The sequence below is a fragment of the Apium graveolens genome, chromosome 3, assembly GCF_009905375.1.
Source record: "Apium graveolens cultivar Ventura chromosome 3, ASM990537v1, whole genome shotgun sequence".
NCBI classification, from domain to species: domain Eukaryota; kingdom Viridiplantae; phylum Streptophyta; class Magnoliopsida; order Apiales; family Apiaceae; genus Apium; species Apium graveolens.
In genome coordinates, this window is record NC_133649.1 from 286,521,239 (window position 1) to 286,539,409 (window position 18,171).

General features: G+C 36.6%; 1 protein-coding gene and 1 non-coding gene across 2 annotated transcripts; one reads left to right on the forward strand and one right to left on the reverse strand.

Moving 5' to 3' along the window:
- The first annotated feature begins 8,102 nt into the window (after window positions 1–8,102).
- LOC141711103 (AT-hook motif nuclear-localized protein 27) lies at window positions 8,103–9,406 on the forward strand. The gene has a single exon (XM_074513541.1). The coding sequence runs from the start codon at window positions 8,481–8,483 to the stop codon at window positions 9,258–9,260; it is 780 nt and encodes a 259-aa protein (XP_074369642.1). The 5' UTR covers window positions 8,103–8,480; the 3' UTR covers window positions 9,261–9,406.
- A 5,625-nt stretch (window positions 9,407–15,031) lies between these two features.
- Window positions 15,032–15,138, reverse strand: LOC141716541 (small nucleolar RNA R71). The gene has a single exon (XR_012573247.1). It is a non-coding gene; the product is annotated as a small nucleolar RNA R71 (small nucleolar RNA).
- Window positions 15,139–18,171: the final 3,033 nt, after the last annotated feature.

The window sequence follows — 18,171 nt, forward strand, 5'->3', positions numbered from 1 at the left end:
ATGGATTTTTAGAAATTGGAGTAAAAATTGGATTTTACTGCTAGTTGTTGTGGCTAGGTGTCAAATGGCTAGTAGTCGGCTTATATTTATATGAGTATTCTAGGGTTGAACGAGATGGAGCGAAATGCACTCGTTCAGAAATTGAAAAAAAAGAAAAAAATAAAAAAGAAAAAAAAATAAGTGTTATGTATAGTTGATCACGAGTGGGCTCTTTAGTACTCATTTTATTAAGTTCTTAGGGGACTTTGTGCCTAGTGACCTAAGGCTTTTATAGTCTGGGATCCGCTAACCTAACGCTCGCTACATGGGTACTATTGTATAAGTCTTTTGTGGACCTCACTCATTGCATGATCAAATAAGCATATTTGTGTTGTTTTGTTTGAATAAAAGCATGAATCCATATAAAACTCCAATGTAAGAATTGAAGTGTTATAAGTTATTTTGAGTCTAGCTTTTTATTTTATTTATAACCTTGCGATTGCCTTGATGAGTGGTGAGTCATGATTATTGATCTAGTTGCGATAGTATATCTATAAGCATTTGCACACACGCACGTCTCTAGTTTGTAAGTTGATTTGTATGCTTTGATTAATCTTTATGCGAGTAACTGCATTTGTTGAGATGTTGCTTGTTGATTGATTTAGTTATTCGATGGGGATCATCACATTCATTTAGTTGCATTCATGCATTTTTATTTCTTATTCTTTGAGTCTGTTTATGCTTGAGGACAAGCATCGATTCAAGTTTGGGGGTATGTGGAGTGGCATTTATGACACTTTATAATGCTCTATTAAGCTTTAAATTGATGCAACTATACTCAAGTTGTTGGTATTTTAATATGTTTTCTAGTGTTTTTGCAGTTCATGCATTATTCTAAGAATCATGTGAATTAGCATTATTTTGATGCTAATATGGTGTTAGGATGGTGCCCAAAGAATAAAGCTCGGGAAGCCAACTCAATTGCAGCAGGAATTAAAGGAAAGAAGAAGTTTTTCCAGAAGCACGGCGCGCCCGCGCTGGTCTAGCGCACGACCGCGCCCAAATAACAGGAGGACAACACGCCTGCGCTGATGAAGCGCGCGTATGCGCCGGGTCGGGAGATTTGAATCTTGATTCTATTTAAATTCTAATTTGGAGGACTTCTATTTGCATGGGCTGCTATATATACTTAAATAAATGACGTTTTCCAAGAGAGGGACGTACCAGAGCACAAGGAGAGCCGTAAGAAGACCGTGTTAGCACGATTCAACGAAGACGAAGAAGATCTTGTTTTTACTTGTGAATCTTTGTTCTAAGTTGTAACTTTGATGCTAGTTTTCTTATTCGTGAACCTTACTCTTGTTTCTTACTTGGTTTTATTATTTATTCAGTATAAAGACTACGATTATTATACCATGCTTCATCGGAACCCACGTTGATGATGAGTTTGATGATGGGCTAATCGTTATCGTGGGGTTCTAGCGGATTTACTTATGGATTTCTTTAGTTAAATTATTTCGATACCTTAGTGTGTGGTGATTGTATGATAGCCTAGTATTGGTTGTGCTTGTTCGTCTTATGAGCATCGGGAACTTATAAGATAGCGTGTTAATATTTAATGAAGTGATAGTGAATTTAAGGATTTAGAACTTGCCATGCTAGCATAGGTTCATGTGTTATTGTTATGCATAATTCGTAGGTAATTTTAACCATCTTACCTGCCATGTATAATCATGATAGATAACTTGTGCTTTATACCTTTATGTTGTCAAATTCTATAGACATATAGGATCTCAATATAATTGGTGTCTATTCAGATTTTATCTCTTTTGTGGATGTCTGGTAGTATGTTATCCGTGTAACGAAAGTTGGCGTTTAGCAGTTTCATGTTATCTGATTAGTGTCATCACCATTGCATGCTAAGGTTAAGAAAAATAAGGCTATTGAATGAAGTATTTAATGAAGTTAGAATCCCATGTTTGTATCATATAATATACAACTCTCTTTACTCTCTTAGTTATAATTGTTAGTTAATCGTAGTTATAATCAAAACCCCAAATTGTTATCGTCTTAGCATTGGATAATAACCATATCATCGGTGTATAAGTGCATAAATTACTTAGTTAACCAAAGCCAGTCTTTATGGGAACGAATTAGAAATAATTCTATATTACTTGTGAACGCATATACTTGCGTGAATTATTAGCGCGTGTTTAGCCCTAAAGTAGATAGAAGGAAGAAGAAAATAAGAAGAAAACAAGAAGAAAACTCAAAAAAATCAGAAAAGGAAAAAAGGGGGATTTTTGACAAAAGCACGATGCGTTGGGAAGCAGGCTGACCGCGCTGAAACTCTAGTAACTGCGCGCGCCCACGCTGGCATGCAGGGCGGCGGCGCTGAAATTTCAGAAATACGGCACGCCCGCGCTATCAGGCTGGGCGGCCGCGATGATCCCCTGGAGAAGAAAAAAAAATCAGAAAATCGAAAATTCAAAATAAAACATCACACCCAGTCAAAATTCCCTCCTTCCACTACCATAATTTCTTCTCCAAATCAATTCCAATCACCCCATTACTCCCACTATTCCCATAATCAAATCCCATTTATATTATAAAACTAATTCTCAATCTCTATATATACATACAGTTATTTACAATCATCTCCATCACTTTCAATTCTCAAACCTAATTCTCTCTTATACACTTCTCTTTTCTCAAACTTATTCAAATCCAATGGCACCAAAGAGACAAAGGACTTAAGTTAGAAGCACCACCACCGATTCTTCGACTGTTGGGGGTATGAGGCCTAGGTTTGCTACTCCGGAGGCTGAAGCGGAGTATGCGAGGCTGTTGATGAAGCCGATAGCGAAGGAGAGGGATTTTCTGCCATCGGGGAAGGATGGTAAGCTGCTTGAGATGTTTTTGGAGATGGGTTGGGTTTCTTTTTGCGAGGCACCTGTTGTTGTGCCCATAAGTGTTGTTCGCAAGTTCTATGCGAACGCAAAGGCGGATAAGAATGGATTTCCGTGGTGAGGGGGTTGACGGTGGATTACAGTGCTAAAGCTATTCGTCGGGTGATTAACCAGCCCGAAAGATAGCTGGGGCAAGAAGATTGGGTAACTAAGACTGGGGAGGATTTTGACATAGACTTGATTGTTGCTACGCTATGTGTACCTGACACTCACTGGAAATTCAAGAGGGGTACGAACGAGTATGCCACTTTCCCTGCCTCATGCATGAACAGGTTTTCTCATGCGTGGAATTCTTTTATTTGTGCAAATATCATGCCATCTTCTCACATGCATGATGTTACTATAGATCGTGCAAGGTTATTGTGGGGGATTCTACAGGTAGATTATGTGGATCTCGGGTCTGTGATTTATCAGGGTATTCTGAGGTTTCTGCGTGGGAGCACTACGGGGTCTATTCCCTATGCGTCGATTGTGACAAAGCTTTTTGTGGCAGTCGGAGTTCATTGGCCCGCACACGAGCAGCTTCAGTTACCAAGCGCCCCCATAGTATGTTGCATATAGTTGCATGTGCATTATATCATGATCCCTTAAGTTTGCTTTTTCGATTAATCTGTGATGTTGATGCGAGTGTAGTGATGTCGTATAGAGGAATGTTAAGTCTTAATGAATTGATTTGCATGCTATAAACAAGAAAGTTTCACCAAGTCTTATAGGTTGCTTGAGTGCTAGACCATGGTCATGTCTTGTTGTTGTTGAGGTTTAATCACTTGTTTGTGTCTAGAATATAGGATATTCTCTTAGTGGCATAATAACATGGATATTTAATAATTGGAAAAAAATATTGGATTTCATTGCTAGTTGTGGCTATGTGTTAAATGGCTATTTATATGAGTAGCCTAGGGTTGAGCGAGATGGAGCGAAACACACTCGTTCATAAATTGTTAAAAAAAATAGAAAAAAAGAAGAAAAGAAAAAAAAAGAAAAAAATATGTGTTATGCATAATTGATCACGAGTGTGCTTTTTAATACTCGAGTTATTAAGTTCTAGGGGACTTTGTGCCTAGTGGCCTAAGGCTTTTATAGTCTGGGATCCACTAACCTAACGCTCGCTACTTGGGTATTATTGCATAAGTCTTTTGTGGACCTCACTCATTGCACGATCAAGTAAGCATATTTGTGTTTATTTTGTGTTATCAATAAAATCATGAATCCTTGTATAACTCCAATAAAATTGAAGCGTTGTCAGTCATTTTGAGTTTATCGTTTATTCTATTTATAACCCTATGATTGCCTTGATGAGTGGTGAGTTATGATTATTGATCTAGTTGCGATAGTATATCTGTTAAGCAATTGCACACATGCACATTTTTGGCTTGTGAGTTGATTTGTGGGATTTGATTGATCTTTGTGCGAATAATTGCATTTGTTAAGATGTTGCTCATTGGTTGGTTTAGTTATTCTATGGGGATCGTTGCATTCATGTAGTTTGCATTGAAGCATTTTTATTTTATTCTTTGAGTCTGTTTATGCTTGAAGATAAACATCGATTCAAGTCTGGGGGTATGTTAAGTGGTATTTATATACACTTAGAATGCTTCATAAAGGTTTGAATTGGTGTTTTGTACTCGAGTTGTTTGTGTTTTTGATATGTTTTTGTAGTGTTTTGCATTTCAGGGCATAGATGAAGGAATGAGGAGATTTAGCATTGTTTTGGTGCTAAATTGGTGTTGGGAAGGTGCCTCGGTTTATTGCTTCTTGATCTCCATAGAAAACAAATCAATAAAACAGAAGTCAGAACTTTTTTCCAGAAGCTTAGCGATCCTGCGCTGTGTTAGCGTGCGGCCGCGCCGGTTGGACAGAAGTACAGCGCGCTCGCGCTGGGATAGCGTGTGGCCGCGCCAGGTCGATTCTGAAGATTCCTGATTCAAGTAGAAGATTGATTTTCTAGACTTTTATTCTGAATGGGCTGCTATATAAAGACTATCTAAGGACGTTTTTCATAATGGAAACTAAGGAGAAGACGGCGAGAAGACCTAGGAGTATAAATACAACGAAGGAGAAGAAAAGCTTGTTTTTACTTATGATTCATTGATTGAGTTGTAATCTTGGATGCTTGTTTCTTGTTTGTTGAACCTATTACTCTTGTTAACGTATTTTGATTATTTATTCAGTTCATAAAGACTTAGTTTATTATACCATGCTTTCATCGGAACCCACGGTGATGATGAGTTCGGTTATGAACTAATCGTTATCGTGGGGTTCTAACGGATTTACTTATGGATTTCTATAGTTAATTTGTTTTGATAATTTAGTATGTGTTGATTATATGATATCCTAGTATTGGTTGTGCTTATTCGTCTTATGAGCATCGCGAACTTATAAGAGAGAGTGTTAATCTCTATTGAAGCGAAAGTGAATTTAGAGGTTTAGAGCTTGCCATGCTAGCATAGGTTCATGTATTTATTATGCATGATTCGTAGGTAATTTTAACCAACTTACTTGCCCTATGTAATCACGATAGATAACTTGTGCATTAAACCTTTGTGTTGTCAAATTCTATAGACATATAGGGTCTCAACATAATTGGTGTCTATTCAGCTTCTATCTCTTTTGTGGATGTCTGGTAGTATGGTATTCGTAGAACGACAGTTGGCGTTTACTAGTTTTGTGTTATCTGATTAGTTGTCATCACCATTGCATACTAAGGTTAAAAACAATGACTTTGAATGAAGTAGTAATGAAGTTAGAATCCCATGTTTGTCTCATATAAGTAAATTAACCTTTTAATCTCTTAGTCATTTGCATTGTTAGTTAATATCTTAGTTATAAACAACTCAAATGTTATTTGTCTTAGCACTGAATAATAATCATACCATCATTGCATAAGTGCATAAATTGAATTTAACCTAAACCAGTCTATGTGGGAATGAACTAGAAAGATTTCTATATTTCTTGCGAACGCGTATACTTACGTGAATATTAGCGCGTGTTTTCGTCTTAACAGCGCGTCCCTCTTTTATCAACCTAGTTAGCCGGGCTTCCACCAGTTTTGTTTGGTGGAAAGTCCCGAATCTTTTATTTTATTTTGTTTATCTTTGTTTTCTTCAATAATCTTTCTATGTGAAAAAGAATTTCTACCCATTTGATCTTTTTTGTTTATCTTTTAAATCCAAAATCATCGGAATTTCGGAACTTGTCGTCTTCGATTCAAGTAGGGCTTGTTGAATTCGAGAGTCGATTATCTCTCTTACTACAATTTCGATTTCACATCTAAGAGTTTTCTTTGAATTTTCAGTTTATAATTTTAGTTTGGTTTGCTTTCCTTTTGAGAAGTTGTTTGTTTTCTCCTTTATTGTGAGAGTTCGTAATTTAGTGATGGAAGTTTGTGTGGTATATTTATAATATGGTCGATATTTCAAACGGGTTCTAGAGAAGTGGATAATTGTAAATATATTATTTTCAACATATTGCTCGATTGTTTCTGTATGAAAACTGGCGATTTGATCTATTTTATATTTGTTCGATTTGATCATTTTTGTAGATTCCGTATGACTTGTTATTATTGAATTATCTCAATTTTTCTTCAACTTAAAGCTGAATGTGTAATATGTATTGCAAATGTCTTTGAAAATGAGGTGACTTGATGGTTTTAATATGTGTGGATATACGCATTCAGCACTCGTCGTAATATTTTTTGTTCGGCAATTATTTAGCACTCGTGCAAGATTTTCTCGCATTCAAATAATTTTTTTTCTTTAATTTATATATTCCCTCGAACCCGCATTAGTGCAATTAATTTTTATGTGTATATATCATAGGAAATGGCCCAATTAAGGATGACAAAGGCTAATTGAATGTTGATGACGGTGACATGGAGGAGATGAAAGAAGAAGATGAAGATGGCCCGGTCGATGATCATTGTAGCGGCGACATGAATGATGATGATGATTATGATAACTACATAAATGACGATGATAATAAATATGACATAAATTTAATTTTTAAATTCTGTTATTTTGGATCATAACATGTATGCATGATTGGACAGATCTAAGTTGAAATATAGCTGTACATGAACAACTTTGTATATATTAATTTGAAGCCAATAATTGGATGGGAAGCTAGAAAATGGGTAAAACAACTAAAAAACTATCACTAATTGACAAAATTTAACTGAATCAGTGTCGACGACAGGCTGTCGTAAGTACCGAGTTTATAGAACATGTACGATTGATCTTCAACTGTCACTATTAAACAAAACTTAACTGAATCATTGCTGACGACAGATGTCATAAATACCGAGTTTGTACCACATGTACGACTGATCTTCATTCATTACACATTGTACGTTGCTATTTAATAATACGTTTTTGTTTTTATTTCAAAAATAACTATAATAATTTAATGGGATCCATGACGATTCTTTTGACAGGATATTCTATAATAAGTTAAGTTTATGACGAAATTATTGATGACATAAATCATAATTTGTGACGGATATGATATTTATAACTAGCCCTAAAATTGTGACAAAAACTTGTTAATATTGAAATAAGAACTAGAATTTAGTGATAAAATTTTAACTTTGTGACAAATTGATCAAAACAATAAACTTATAACTAAATACTGAACTTGTGACCAAATTATGAAATTATAATCATATTTTTGATTTTTTTAACTAAATTATAAACGATAAAAGTTATCCATCTTAGGAGCATTTTAACGGGACTAGTTTTTAAAAAATTGTCGTAAAAAGTCTTATATGTTTATAGTGTAGCATTATAGCACACACGCTAGTGCGGAATGTTGTCATCCCCTAAAGCTAATTCCGGCGGTTGACAATTAAATAATAACGAAAGATCATAAAATACTGATTTTATTATTTCTAAACCAGCCTGATTCAATCATTAATTATCTATCTGTGGTTTCTAAAGGCCATGTTACAAATGCTTTATATGTCTTAATAATAATTAAAACAACAAACCATGGATTACGCGCATAAGCGACAAAACTATAAAGCATGAATATATGCAATGAATTAAATAATATTAGTATTTTCTTATTTTATCTTCAGGTTTAAATGTCCTTGACTAAACTTTTTAGCTTTCTTCTTCAATCATCTTTACATATTTCACTAATGTCTTTAATGTATCTACCCCTGGTCTAGCAACTTCTTCTCACGGTCGGAAAAGACCGTATTTCTTGTAGTGTGAACATATGGGTAGGAATGCTTACCTCAAAACTAACTCTTGCAGATTATAAGATATAACGCATGCATAATAGATATATTTTGAGTTGTTACACATTTGATGTTGGTACTTTGTAACTGACATATCATTATGCAATCTCATCTCTAATTTGGAACCTAGTTCTTAGATTCAACTACTTTCTCCTAGCTCGTCTTTAATGTACAGATTGTTGAAAACTTGCATAGTCCTTAGACTAGATGTATAAATATTCAGCTCTCTAAGTCTAATCAAGTCGGTGTGGAACAAAAAAAAGTCTTACTCAGAAGATCAAAAATACCTTTCAATGGAAGGTTTTATAATTGATAACCAAGGAGGAGGTTCTTCATCTAGAAATGTGCAGCAACTTCTCGATCCCTCTGATTCGGATAACAAATCGAGTCCTGCAAGCTCTGGAGGCGCTGGTCCATCCTCCTCCAATCAGCGTCCGCGAGGCCGTCCTCCTGGCTCCAAAAACAAGCCCAAGCCGCCTATTGTTGTGACTCGTGACAGCCCCAATGCCCTTCGATCACACGTGCTCGAGGTCTCTGCTGGTACTGACATAATCGAGAGCCTCAACAACTATGCAATGCGAAGAGGCAGAGGAGTTGTTGTGTTTAATGCCAATGGTGCTGTTTCCAATGTCACTATACGCCAGCCTGCCTCTTCATCCGGGAGTGTTGTTTTACGGGGTGCTTTCCAGATCCTTTCGCTTATTGGGACCGTGCTTCCGCCACCAGCCCCTCCAGGAGCCGGGGGCTTATCTATTTTCTTGTCAGGTGGACAAGGACAGGTGGTTGGAGGGAACATAATTGGCCCTTTGATTGCAACAGAAAGGGTTATTTTGGTGACTGCTTCGTTCGCTAATGCAGTGTTTGAACGGCTACCAGCAGAGGATCAGGCAGCAGAGGAGAACACAGGGCAGCAAGTTCATGCTGCGGTTTCACCGTCATCTGATGTGACAGGGAGTGGTGGCAGTCTTCCTCTGTTCAATGTGGCTCCTCCTCCTGCTCAGGCCACTTACGCGTTTTCAGCTGATTTGAGTGGATGGGGCGCAAGTAATGCTGCATCAAGGCCTCCATTCTAGATCATGTTATGTTAATCTATAATCTAAGCTACCAAGCTGCTAACGCAAATGTAATATTCTTGGCCAATAATTTATACCTGCAGTAATTCTAAGAACATGTATATTCTAAGATCAAGAGCATCTATATGAAGTTTTATTTATATACAGTGAGATTGATGTTAACAGTTTTAAAATATTTGGATGTAACTGATTTGACCGGAATTCCATACATATATACTATACCTGTAATACTCATAAATGAAGTACTAATTCAAGTACAGGAACACAACATATTTTAAAATATGTTTTGTAATATTTTAAAACAGAATGCGCCGCAGGATATATTAAACTCCTTGATTAATATTTAAGAGTACTCCAAAGGACTTTTGCCTACACATTATGCACCGTATTATCATCTTAATTATCACCTTCGGATTGCAGTTGATCAATTTTTGCATAAATGTAAAATATATTTCGATGTTATTATTTTTTGTTGTTGGTGTTGTCATAGCCTCACAGAGGACCTATAAATGTTGGTTACAAGAGATTGGAGCGTTGTTTGGGTCTCACAAAATTAGTCTATGTTATGGACCTATATTTTAACTCCTTCGGGCCTTATTTTAAACTGGATTAAATTTTTGTCAAGTGGGCTTTCTTCTATTCGCTTGTGGTCTTGCATTTGAGTTGGGTTTTCATTGTGATATTTTTTTTATTTGTTTATACAAAGCTTACAATAAAAATACCAAATAAATAAATGAATGCTGCCACATATATGTACTATATTATTATATTAAATACGAAATATTTAAAGTTTTATTTATAAATATAATCCTGTAAATTATATATAAGAAAGTTTAAGATTAGAATCTCATTAATAAGGAATATAAGTCTCGAATCCTACTATGAATATGTTAGAATTATAATTTACAATATGTCAATATATAATGAATAAAGCGATCGTACATTACACTGATTATAATTTATTTTATATTTGAGTTTGATGATTAACCACACATGCATGTAAATGAATTTAGCGGCCTTCATAAATTAATGCATATGTAGTTTGTCCATAGAAATGAAAAAAATGTAGTTTCTATACGCCAGTTAGGAATGGCAGAAATGCGTATCACTACAAGAAACACGGCAAAAAATATCACGATTTTAACAACGGTTTGAAAAGTCACCGATGTTAAAAGTATTTTTAACATCGGGCGTATTTTAAACGATATTAAAACTTTTTTAGACATCGGTTTAGAATGTAACCGTTATCTAATCTTTATTATAAAAAAAACGGGTACATCAGTTTACTAACTAACCGTTGTCTTATGTCTATTTATTAAAAAATATAAAAAAATGGCTTATTACATAGATACTAATTCCCCCGCTTTTAGTACAATATTCAATTCCCCCTGCCCGAAATTTTTAATTTCCCCCCTTTATCCCAATTCTTCCCCCTTTCCTCCCTTCACCCTCGACCACCCTCCACTCTCTCTCGGTCTCCACCTTCTCTCCCTCACGAAACCACGCTCTCTCTCACTCACTCCGTCACCATCCCCCTCTCTCTCATCGTCTCTCCCTGCCTCTTCAAACTTTAACCCTAAATTTACCCTTAATTTTACAACACAACCCCCATTCTAAGAATTTATAAATCCTAATTTCAATTAAGTACAAATGAAGTGAAACTAGTTCAACACATCTTCAATTTCTTGGTTTGATTTCTATAATAAGTTGAACCAATCTTTAATTACTAAGATTGGGTTAATATTTCTTAGTATTTTGTATAAATTTTATTCTTTCTCTCAACATATCTGGGAGTTTATTGAGTTTCAGAGTGGGTTTATTCTATTAAGGTATTAACTTTCTGTCTTCTCTCTGAAATTAAGAAACTTCGTAAAAAAAATCAATTTGCCTTCGTGGTTGTATAAAATTTTCCATTTTTTAAGTTTTCTTTTTGTCCTCATCTTGATCTGCTTGTCTCAGGGAGTGATGTGCATCTTATGTGTTACGGTCTTGAAGATTTGAGATAATTCAACTGTCTTGTCAAGACAATCAATGGGTGAATCTGTTGTGAATGCACCATATGTCCAAAATAAGGTACACTTTCTTGTCCTATGGTGTGTTAAATTTTGTCAATTATTAGTTTTGTTCATAAGTGGTAAATCTGAATTTTTCTTTATTGTTTAAGGTTTTTAATAATTACGAATAGCAGTTGGATATTCGTGATGTGTTGTTATTAATTGTCATACTATTTCTTGCTTGAATTATTGATTTTATTTGAGATTTTGCTATTTAAACAGAAGAGAGGTTTGTTGCTAAAAAATTTATTTTGTTTACAAGTGTTAAATCTAAATTTTACATGTTTGTATAAGTTTCTTGTTTCTTGTTCATATGTAAGAAGTGTGCTGATATTCATGATGTGTTGTCATACTATATCTTGGTCGGATTATTGTGTTTTATTCAAATTTGTATCAGCCGGGAGGCTCAGTTAGCCCACTATAAGAAGATTGTTGCTCGGAAGGCAAAACTCTTGGAGCTGGAGAACATGATGAGAACTGATTCTTTGTGATCGAATAAACAGAACTGCACAGATTATACCACGAGCAATTCTGGGACCGAAGCTGAACATGGTACATTATATGGTCAGAGCCTTGTTGAAGAAGTTGATCTAGACACGAATTCACTTAGTGAGGTGAGTAGCAGCCTTGTTAATGAGTCAGCAGAAACAGATAGAAATGGCAATGCTATAGAATGTCAAAACTCACTGGTCCAATTCATTCATCAAGAAGCTCAAGAAAAAGCCAACGAGATCTCTGTTTCTGCTGAAGAAGTATCATTTTATTTTCTTCTTTTTTAAAATCTATTAATTTTATTTTATTCATTTGTTTTGGCATTTCTTATGTATAATTATGTGTGTATTAATTATGGTATGATTGGTTGTAGGAATTCAACATTAAGAAGTTGCAAATAGTTGAAGCCGAGAAGAAGAAGATTAGGCAAGAGTTTGAGCGTAAGCATAAGCAAGTTAAAGTTCGTACGAAAATGTGTGTTTTATGTTTATTTTGATTCGATGGTTTTGTTTTTGATGGTCTTATAGTCTGTATTTGTATTGTGTACGAGGAAATAATATAATGATTATAAAAATTGTATATCTTTAATAGGACATTATATGATACACAATGATTCTTACTAAGGTTATTACTATTTTGTTTTCTGGTAAGGAGCTGATGATCTATAGACATAGTACAAAATTTTTCATTCCGTGCCATCTGTATTTTATAATATATATTTATAATATTCTTTGGGATTTAAACCAACAAACAGAATATTAATTTTAAGTTATTACACTAATTGCACGGTTTCCCTTCTGTTGTATCCGAATCCAGGGATGCCAACAAATCCTTACATGTATGATAGTGATCTGGTTGATGTATTAAAAGGAAACATGCTTCTGGAACATATAAAAGCTTGGTAAACTATTCTGTTGTTGTGTTTATCAATTCTATATAGATATTGTGATGTTATTTGTATGCATAATATTGTGTGTCTATAGGTATTTTACCTTGAAGCTTGTGGGTATGGAAGTATTTTGAGGGTCTGCTTCTTGAAGGTATTCATTTATTCTTTCTTACCAAAGAAGAAAAATAATTTGTCAAAATGTATAAAACATACATAATGCACATAAATGGCCTGAGATGGATATATGTCATTTTCTCCTGTGTTTGTTGAATGACATTTATGACACTTTATAATGCTCTAATAATCTTTGGATTGGTGCATTTGTACTCAAGTTGTTAAGTGTTTTAACGTGTTTTCTAGTATTTTTACATTTCAGGCATTAATCTGTGAATTAGGTGAATTAGCATTATTTTGGTGCTAATATGGTATCTAGGTGGTGCTGGAATAAAAGCTCGTTGAAGCCGGCTCGAAGCTGCAGGATAAAGAAAAAGAAAAGAAATATTTTTGGCAAAAGGCCAGTGCGCCCGCGCTGAACAAGCGCGCGGCCGCGCCGAAGTACAAAAAGCCAGCGTGCCCGCGCTGATGAAGCGCGCGGCCGCGCCGTGTCGGGATAATAAAATCTTGATTCTTTTAGAATTCTATTTTCTGGACTCCTGGGTTGATTGGACTGCTATATATTGATAACTCAAGATCGTTTTTTAATAAGGAGACTTACCAGGGCACAAGGAGAAGACGACAAGAGACCTATAACATAATTCAACAAAGGCGAAGACGATCTAGTTTATTTTTGTGAATCTTTATTTTGAGTTGTAATCTTGGATGCTCGTTTCTTGTTTTGTTGAACCTATACTCTTTTTTGTACTTGGTTTTAATTATTCGTTATAAAGACTACGTTTTATATACCATGCTTTCATCGGAACCCACGTTGATGATGAGTCCGATTATGGGCTAATCGTTATCGTGGGATCCTAGCGAATTTGTTTATGGATTTCTTTAGTAAAATTGGTTGATGTCTTAGTATGTGGTGATTGTATGATATCATAGTATTGGTTGTGCGTATTCGTCTTATGAGCGTTGTGAACTTATAAGATAGTGTGTTAATTCTTAATGAAGTGAAAGTGAATTTAAGGATTTAGAACTTGCCATGCTAGCATTGGTTCATGTATTGTCATGCATGATTTGTAGGTAATTTTAACCATCTTACTTGCCCTATGTAATCAAGATAGATAACTTGTGTTTAAACCATTGTGTCTATTCAACTTCTATCACTTTTGTGGATGTCTGGTACTATGGCACTCGCGTAATGAAAGTTGGCGTTTATTAGTTTCGTGTTATCTGATTAGTATCATCACCATTGCATGCTAAAGTTAAGATCAATAAGGCTATTGAATGAAGTATTTAATGAAGTTAGAATCTCATGTTTGTCATACTTATTAATTCAATTAATCTTATTCTCGTAGTTATAATTATTAGTTTAGATCTTAGTTATAAACAACCTCAATTAGTTATCGTCTTAGCATTGAATAATAACCATACATTGTTGCTTAAGTGTGTGAATTAATTAGTTAACCAATACAGTCTCTGTGGGAATGAACTAGAAAAGATTCTATACTACTTGCGAACTTGTATACTTGCGTGTATTATTAGCGCGTGTTTAGCGACTAACAAGTTTTTGGCGCCGCTGCCGGGGACTGCAGTGTTAATTGATAGTTTATGTGCTTTCCATCAGTGGTCGTTAAAGTTCATTGACTCGAACATTGTTACTGATCTGTTTCTTTGTCTTATTTCAGGTACTCTAGCGAGGGTGTATGCATACGCGTTCGCGTACTCGTAAGAGAACACTGGATAAAGCCGAGGACGAAGTTGTTGTAGTTCGGAAGGAAGTTTTTGAGGAAGAAAAGAAGGTAGAAAAAGAAGAGAAAATCGAAGAACCAGTTGTAGTAGCAATGGGAGATCAAGCAGAAAATCCGAAGGCTTTGATGGACTATTCTCAGTCTAAGATTAATGACACTCAGTCAAGTATCATAAGACCAGCCATCAGGGCTAACACTTTTGAGATCAAGTCAAGCATGATTCAGATGACACAGAACTCAGTTCAGTTTGGGGGTTCTCCTACTGAAGACCCCAACATGCACATCAGGGATTTCATCGAGATCTGCGACACTTTCAAATTCAATGATGTGACTGAAGACGCTATCAAGATACGCCTGTTCCCATTCTCTCTAAGGGACAAGGCTAAGTGCTGGTTACACTCTTTGCTAGAAGGATCTATCACCATTTGGGAGGATCTTGCGCAAAAGTTTCTCACTAAATTTTTCCCCATGGCGAAGAATGCTGCAATCAGGAATGCTCTTACCCAGTTTGCTCAGCAAACAGGGGAATCTCTGTGTGAGGCTTGGGATCGATATAAGGAGATGCTAAGGAAGTTCCCACACCATGGCATGCCTGATTGGATGATTATTAATTGCTTCTACAATAGATTGGGAGCTACTTCTAGACCCATGCTTGATGCAGCATCAGGAGAAGCCTTGTGGGCTAAGAGCTATGATGAAGCTTATGAACTTATTGAACTGATGGCTGCTAATGAGTACCAGAATCCTTCCCAGAGACTGAATCAGGAAAATGTCGCACGAATTCTGGAGTTGGATGCAGCAACTGCTATCGCTGCCCAACTTAATGCTTTGATGATGATGGTGGACACTTTAGCTAAATATGGAGTTAATCAAATCGCAAGTATCTGTGAGCTTTGTGCTGGTGCCCATGAGACTGATCAATGCGTAATTTCTACTAAATCAACTCAGTTCGTAAGTAACTTCCAGCGGTCGCAGCAACCAGCGCCAGCCACCTATCATCCCAATAACCGCAATCATCCTAATTTCAGTTGGAGCAATGCTAAGAATGCGGTTCAACAACCTTATCAGCAGTACCCAGCTAAACAGTACAACCCCCCTGGTTTTCAGCAACCACAGTATGCACCTAGAAAGCAACTCCAACTGCAACAAGCCAATGAAAAATCTGAATTAGAGGAGTTGAAGCTTATGTGCAAAAGTCAAGCCGTTTCTATCAAGACCTTGGAAAATCAAATTGGGCAAATTGCCAATGCCTTGCTAAATCATCAGCCTGGCACACTACCTAGTGACACTGAAGTGCCAGAAAAGAGGGAAGATAAGGAGTAGGTAAGGGCAATCATTTTAAGGTCTGGAAAGGTTGCGAATCCCTAACAAACTCAAGAGTTGACTGAAGAAGTTGGTACTGAGAAAGAAGTAGTGCAGCAGGACAAAAAAGTGGAACCAAGAAAGACTACTATCGAGCACACTCCGCCTGAGGGTAATACAGGGGAGAAACAGATCTATCCTTCACCGCCTTTTCCCAAGAGGCTGCAGAAGAAAAAGCTGGACAAGAAATTTGAGAAGTTTCTGGAGGTGTTCAAGAAACTTCATATCAATATACCTTTCGCCGAGGCTCTCGAGCAGATGCCTAGTTATGCAAAGTTTATGAAAGGTATTCTCTCTCGAAAGGTGAAGTTAGATGATTTAGAGACAGTCGCTCTCACGGAGGAATGCAGTGCTATGCTGCAACAGAAATTGCCTTCGAAGCTTAAAGATCCAGGAAGCCTCACTATTCCATGTACTATTGGAAAAGTATCTTTTGACAGATGCTTATGTGACTTGGGAGCTAGCATCAATCTGATGCCTTTGTCAAATTTCAAGCAGTTAGAATTACCTGATCCCAAACCGACTTATATAATCTTGCAATTGGCCGACCGTTCTATTACATATCCGCGAGGTATTGTGGAGGATGTCTTGGTCAAGGTTAATAAACTCATCTTTCCTGCTAATTTTGTAATTCTTGATTTCGAGGAGGATAAGAAGATTCCCATAATCTTGGGAAGACCTTTCCTGGCAACTGGCCGAACCTTGATAGATGTGCAGAAGGGTGAGCTCACCATGCGAGTTCTGGATCAGTATGTCACTTTTAATGTGTTCAATGCTATGAAATTCCCTACTGATAATGAGTAGTGCTTAAAAGTGGAGTTGGTCGACTCAGTGGTCACATCAGAACTTGATCAATTGCTAAGGTCTGATGCCTTAAGGAAAGCCTTATTGGGGAATTTCGATAGCGAAGATGACGAAGGGGAAGAACAATTACAATATTTGAATGTTTCTCCCTGGAAAAGGAAAATTGATATGCCTTTTGAATCTCTTGGAATGGAGGAATTGAACAAAACTCCTAAACGCCTCAAGCCTTTATTTGAGGAAGCTCCCACTCTTGAGCTTAAGCCTTTACCTGAATATTTGAGGTATGCATTTTTAGGTGATGCATCTACTCTTCCTGTTATTATTGCATCTGACCTTTCAGGTAGTGATGAGGAAAATCTTTTGAGAATTCTGAGAGAGTTCAAGTCGGCAATCGGATGGACTATAGCAGATATCAAGGGAATCAACCCTTTTTATTATATGCATAAAATTCTGCTAGAGGAAGGTAGCAAACCTACGGTCGAGCAGCAAAGAAGACTTAATCCTATCATGAAGGAAGTAGTGAAGAAATAAAGTGGCTAGATGCAGGGATCATCTACCCTATTTCTGACAGTTCATAGGTAAGCCCGGTTCTATGTGTGCCGAAGAAAGGAGGAATTACTGTGGTAGCAAATGAGAAGAATGAGCTTATTCCTACAAGGATAGTCACGGGGTGGCGAGTTTGCATGAACTATAGGAAGCTAAACAAAGCCACAATGAAGGATCACTTCCCTTTGCCCATCATTGATCAGATGCTGGACAGGTTGGCCGGTCATGAGTACTATTGTCTTCTAGATGGTTATTCAGGTTACAATCAGATTTTTATCGCTCCAGAAGATTAGGAGAAAACTACCTTCATTTGTCCATTTGGTACTTTCGCCTTCAGACGAGTTTCTTTTGGTCTGTGTGGTGCGCAAGCCACATTTCAGAGATGTATGATGGCCATCTTTTCTGACATGATTGGCCAGAATGTGGAGGTGTTCATGGACGACTTCTCAGTCTTTGGCGATTCTTTTGATGAATGCTTGCAAAATCTGGGACATGTTCTCAAGAGGTGTGTTGAGACTAATCTGGTTCTCAATTGGGAAAAATGTCACTTCATGGTGCGACAGGGCATCATTCTCGGGCAAAAAGTTTCTAGTAAGGGTCTTGAGGTGGATAAGGCAAAGGTGGGAGTCATTAAAAATCTTCCTCCACCCATTTCTGTAAAGGGAATTCGCAGTTTTCTTGGTCATGCGGGTTTCTACAGGCATTTCATTAAAGACTTCTCTAAAATTTCAAAGCCTTTGTGCAGTCTATTAGAGAAATATGTTCCTTTTAAGTTTGATGATGAGTGCCTTGCAGCTTTTGAGATATTGAAGAAGAGTCTAATCACGGCACCGGTCATAACTGCACCTGATTGAAATGAGCCTTTTGAGATGATGTGCGATGCAAGCGATTACGCAGTTGGAGCAGTTCTC

Coding starts and splice junctions, on each gene's coding strand:
- LOC141711103 (XM_074513541.1), top strand. CDS start 8,481: ATGGAAGGTTTTATAATTGATAACCAAGGAGGAGGTTCTTCATCTAGA.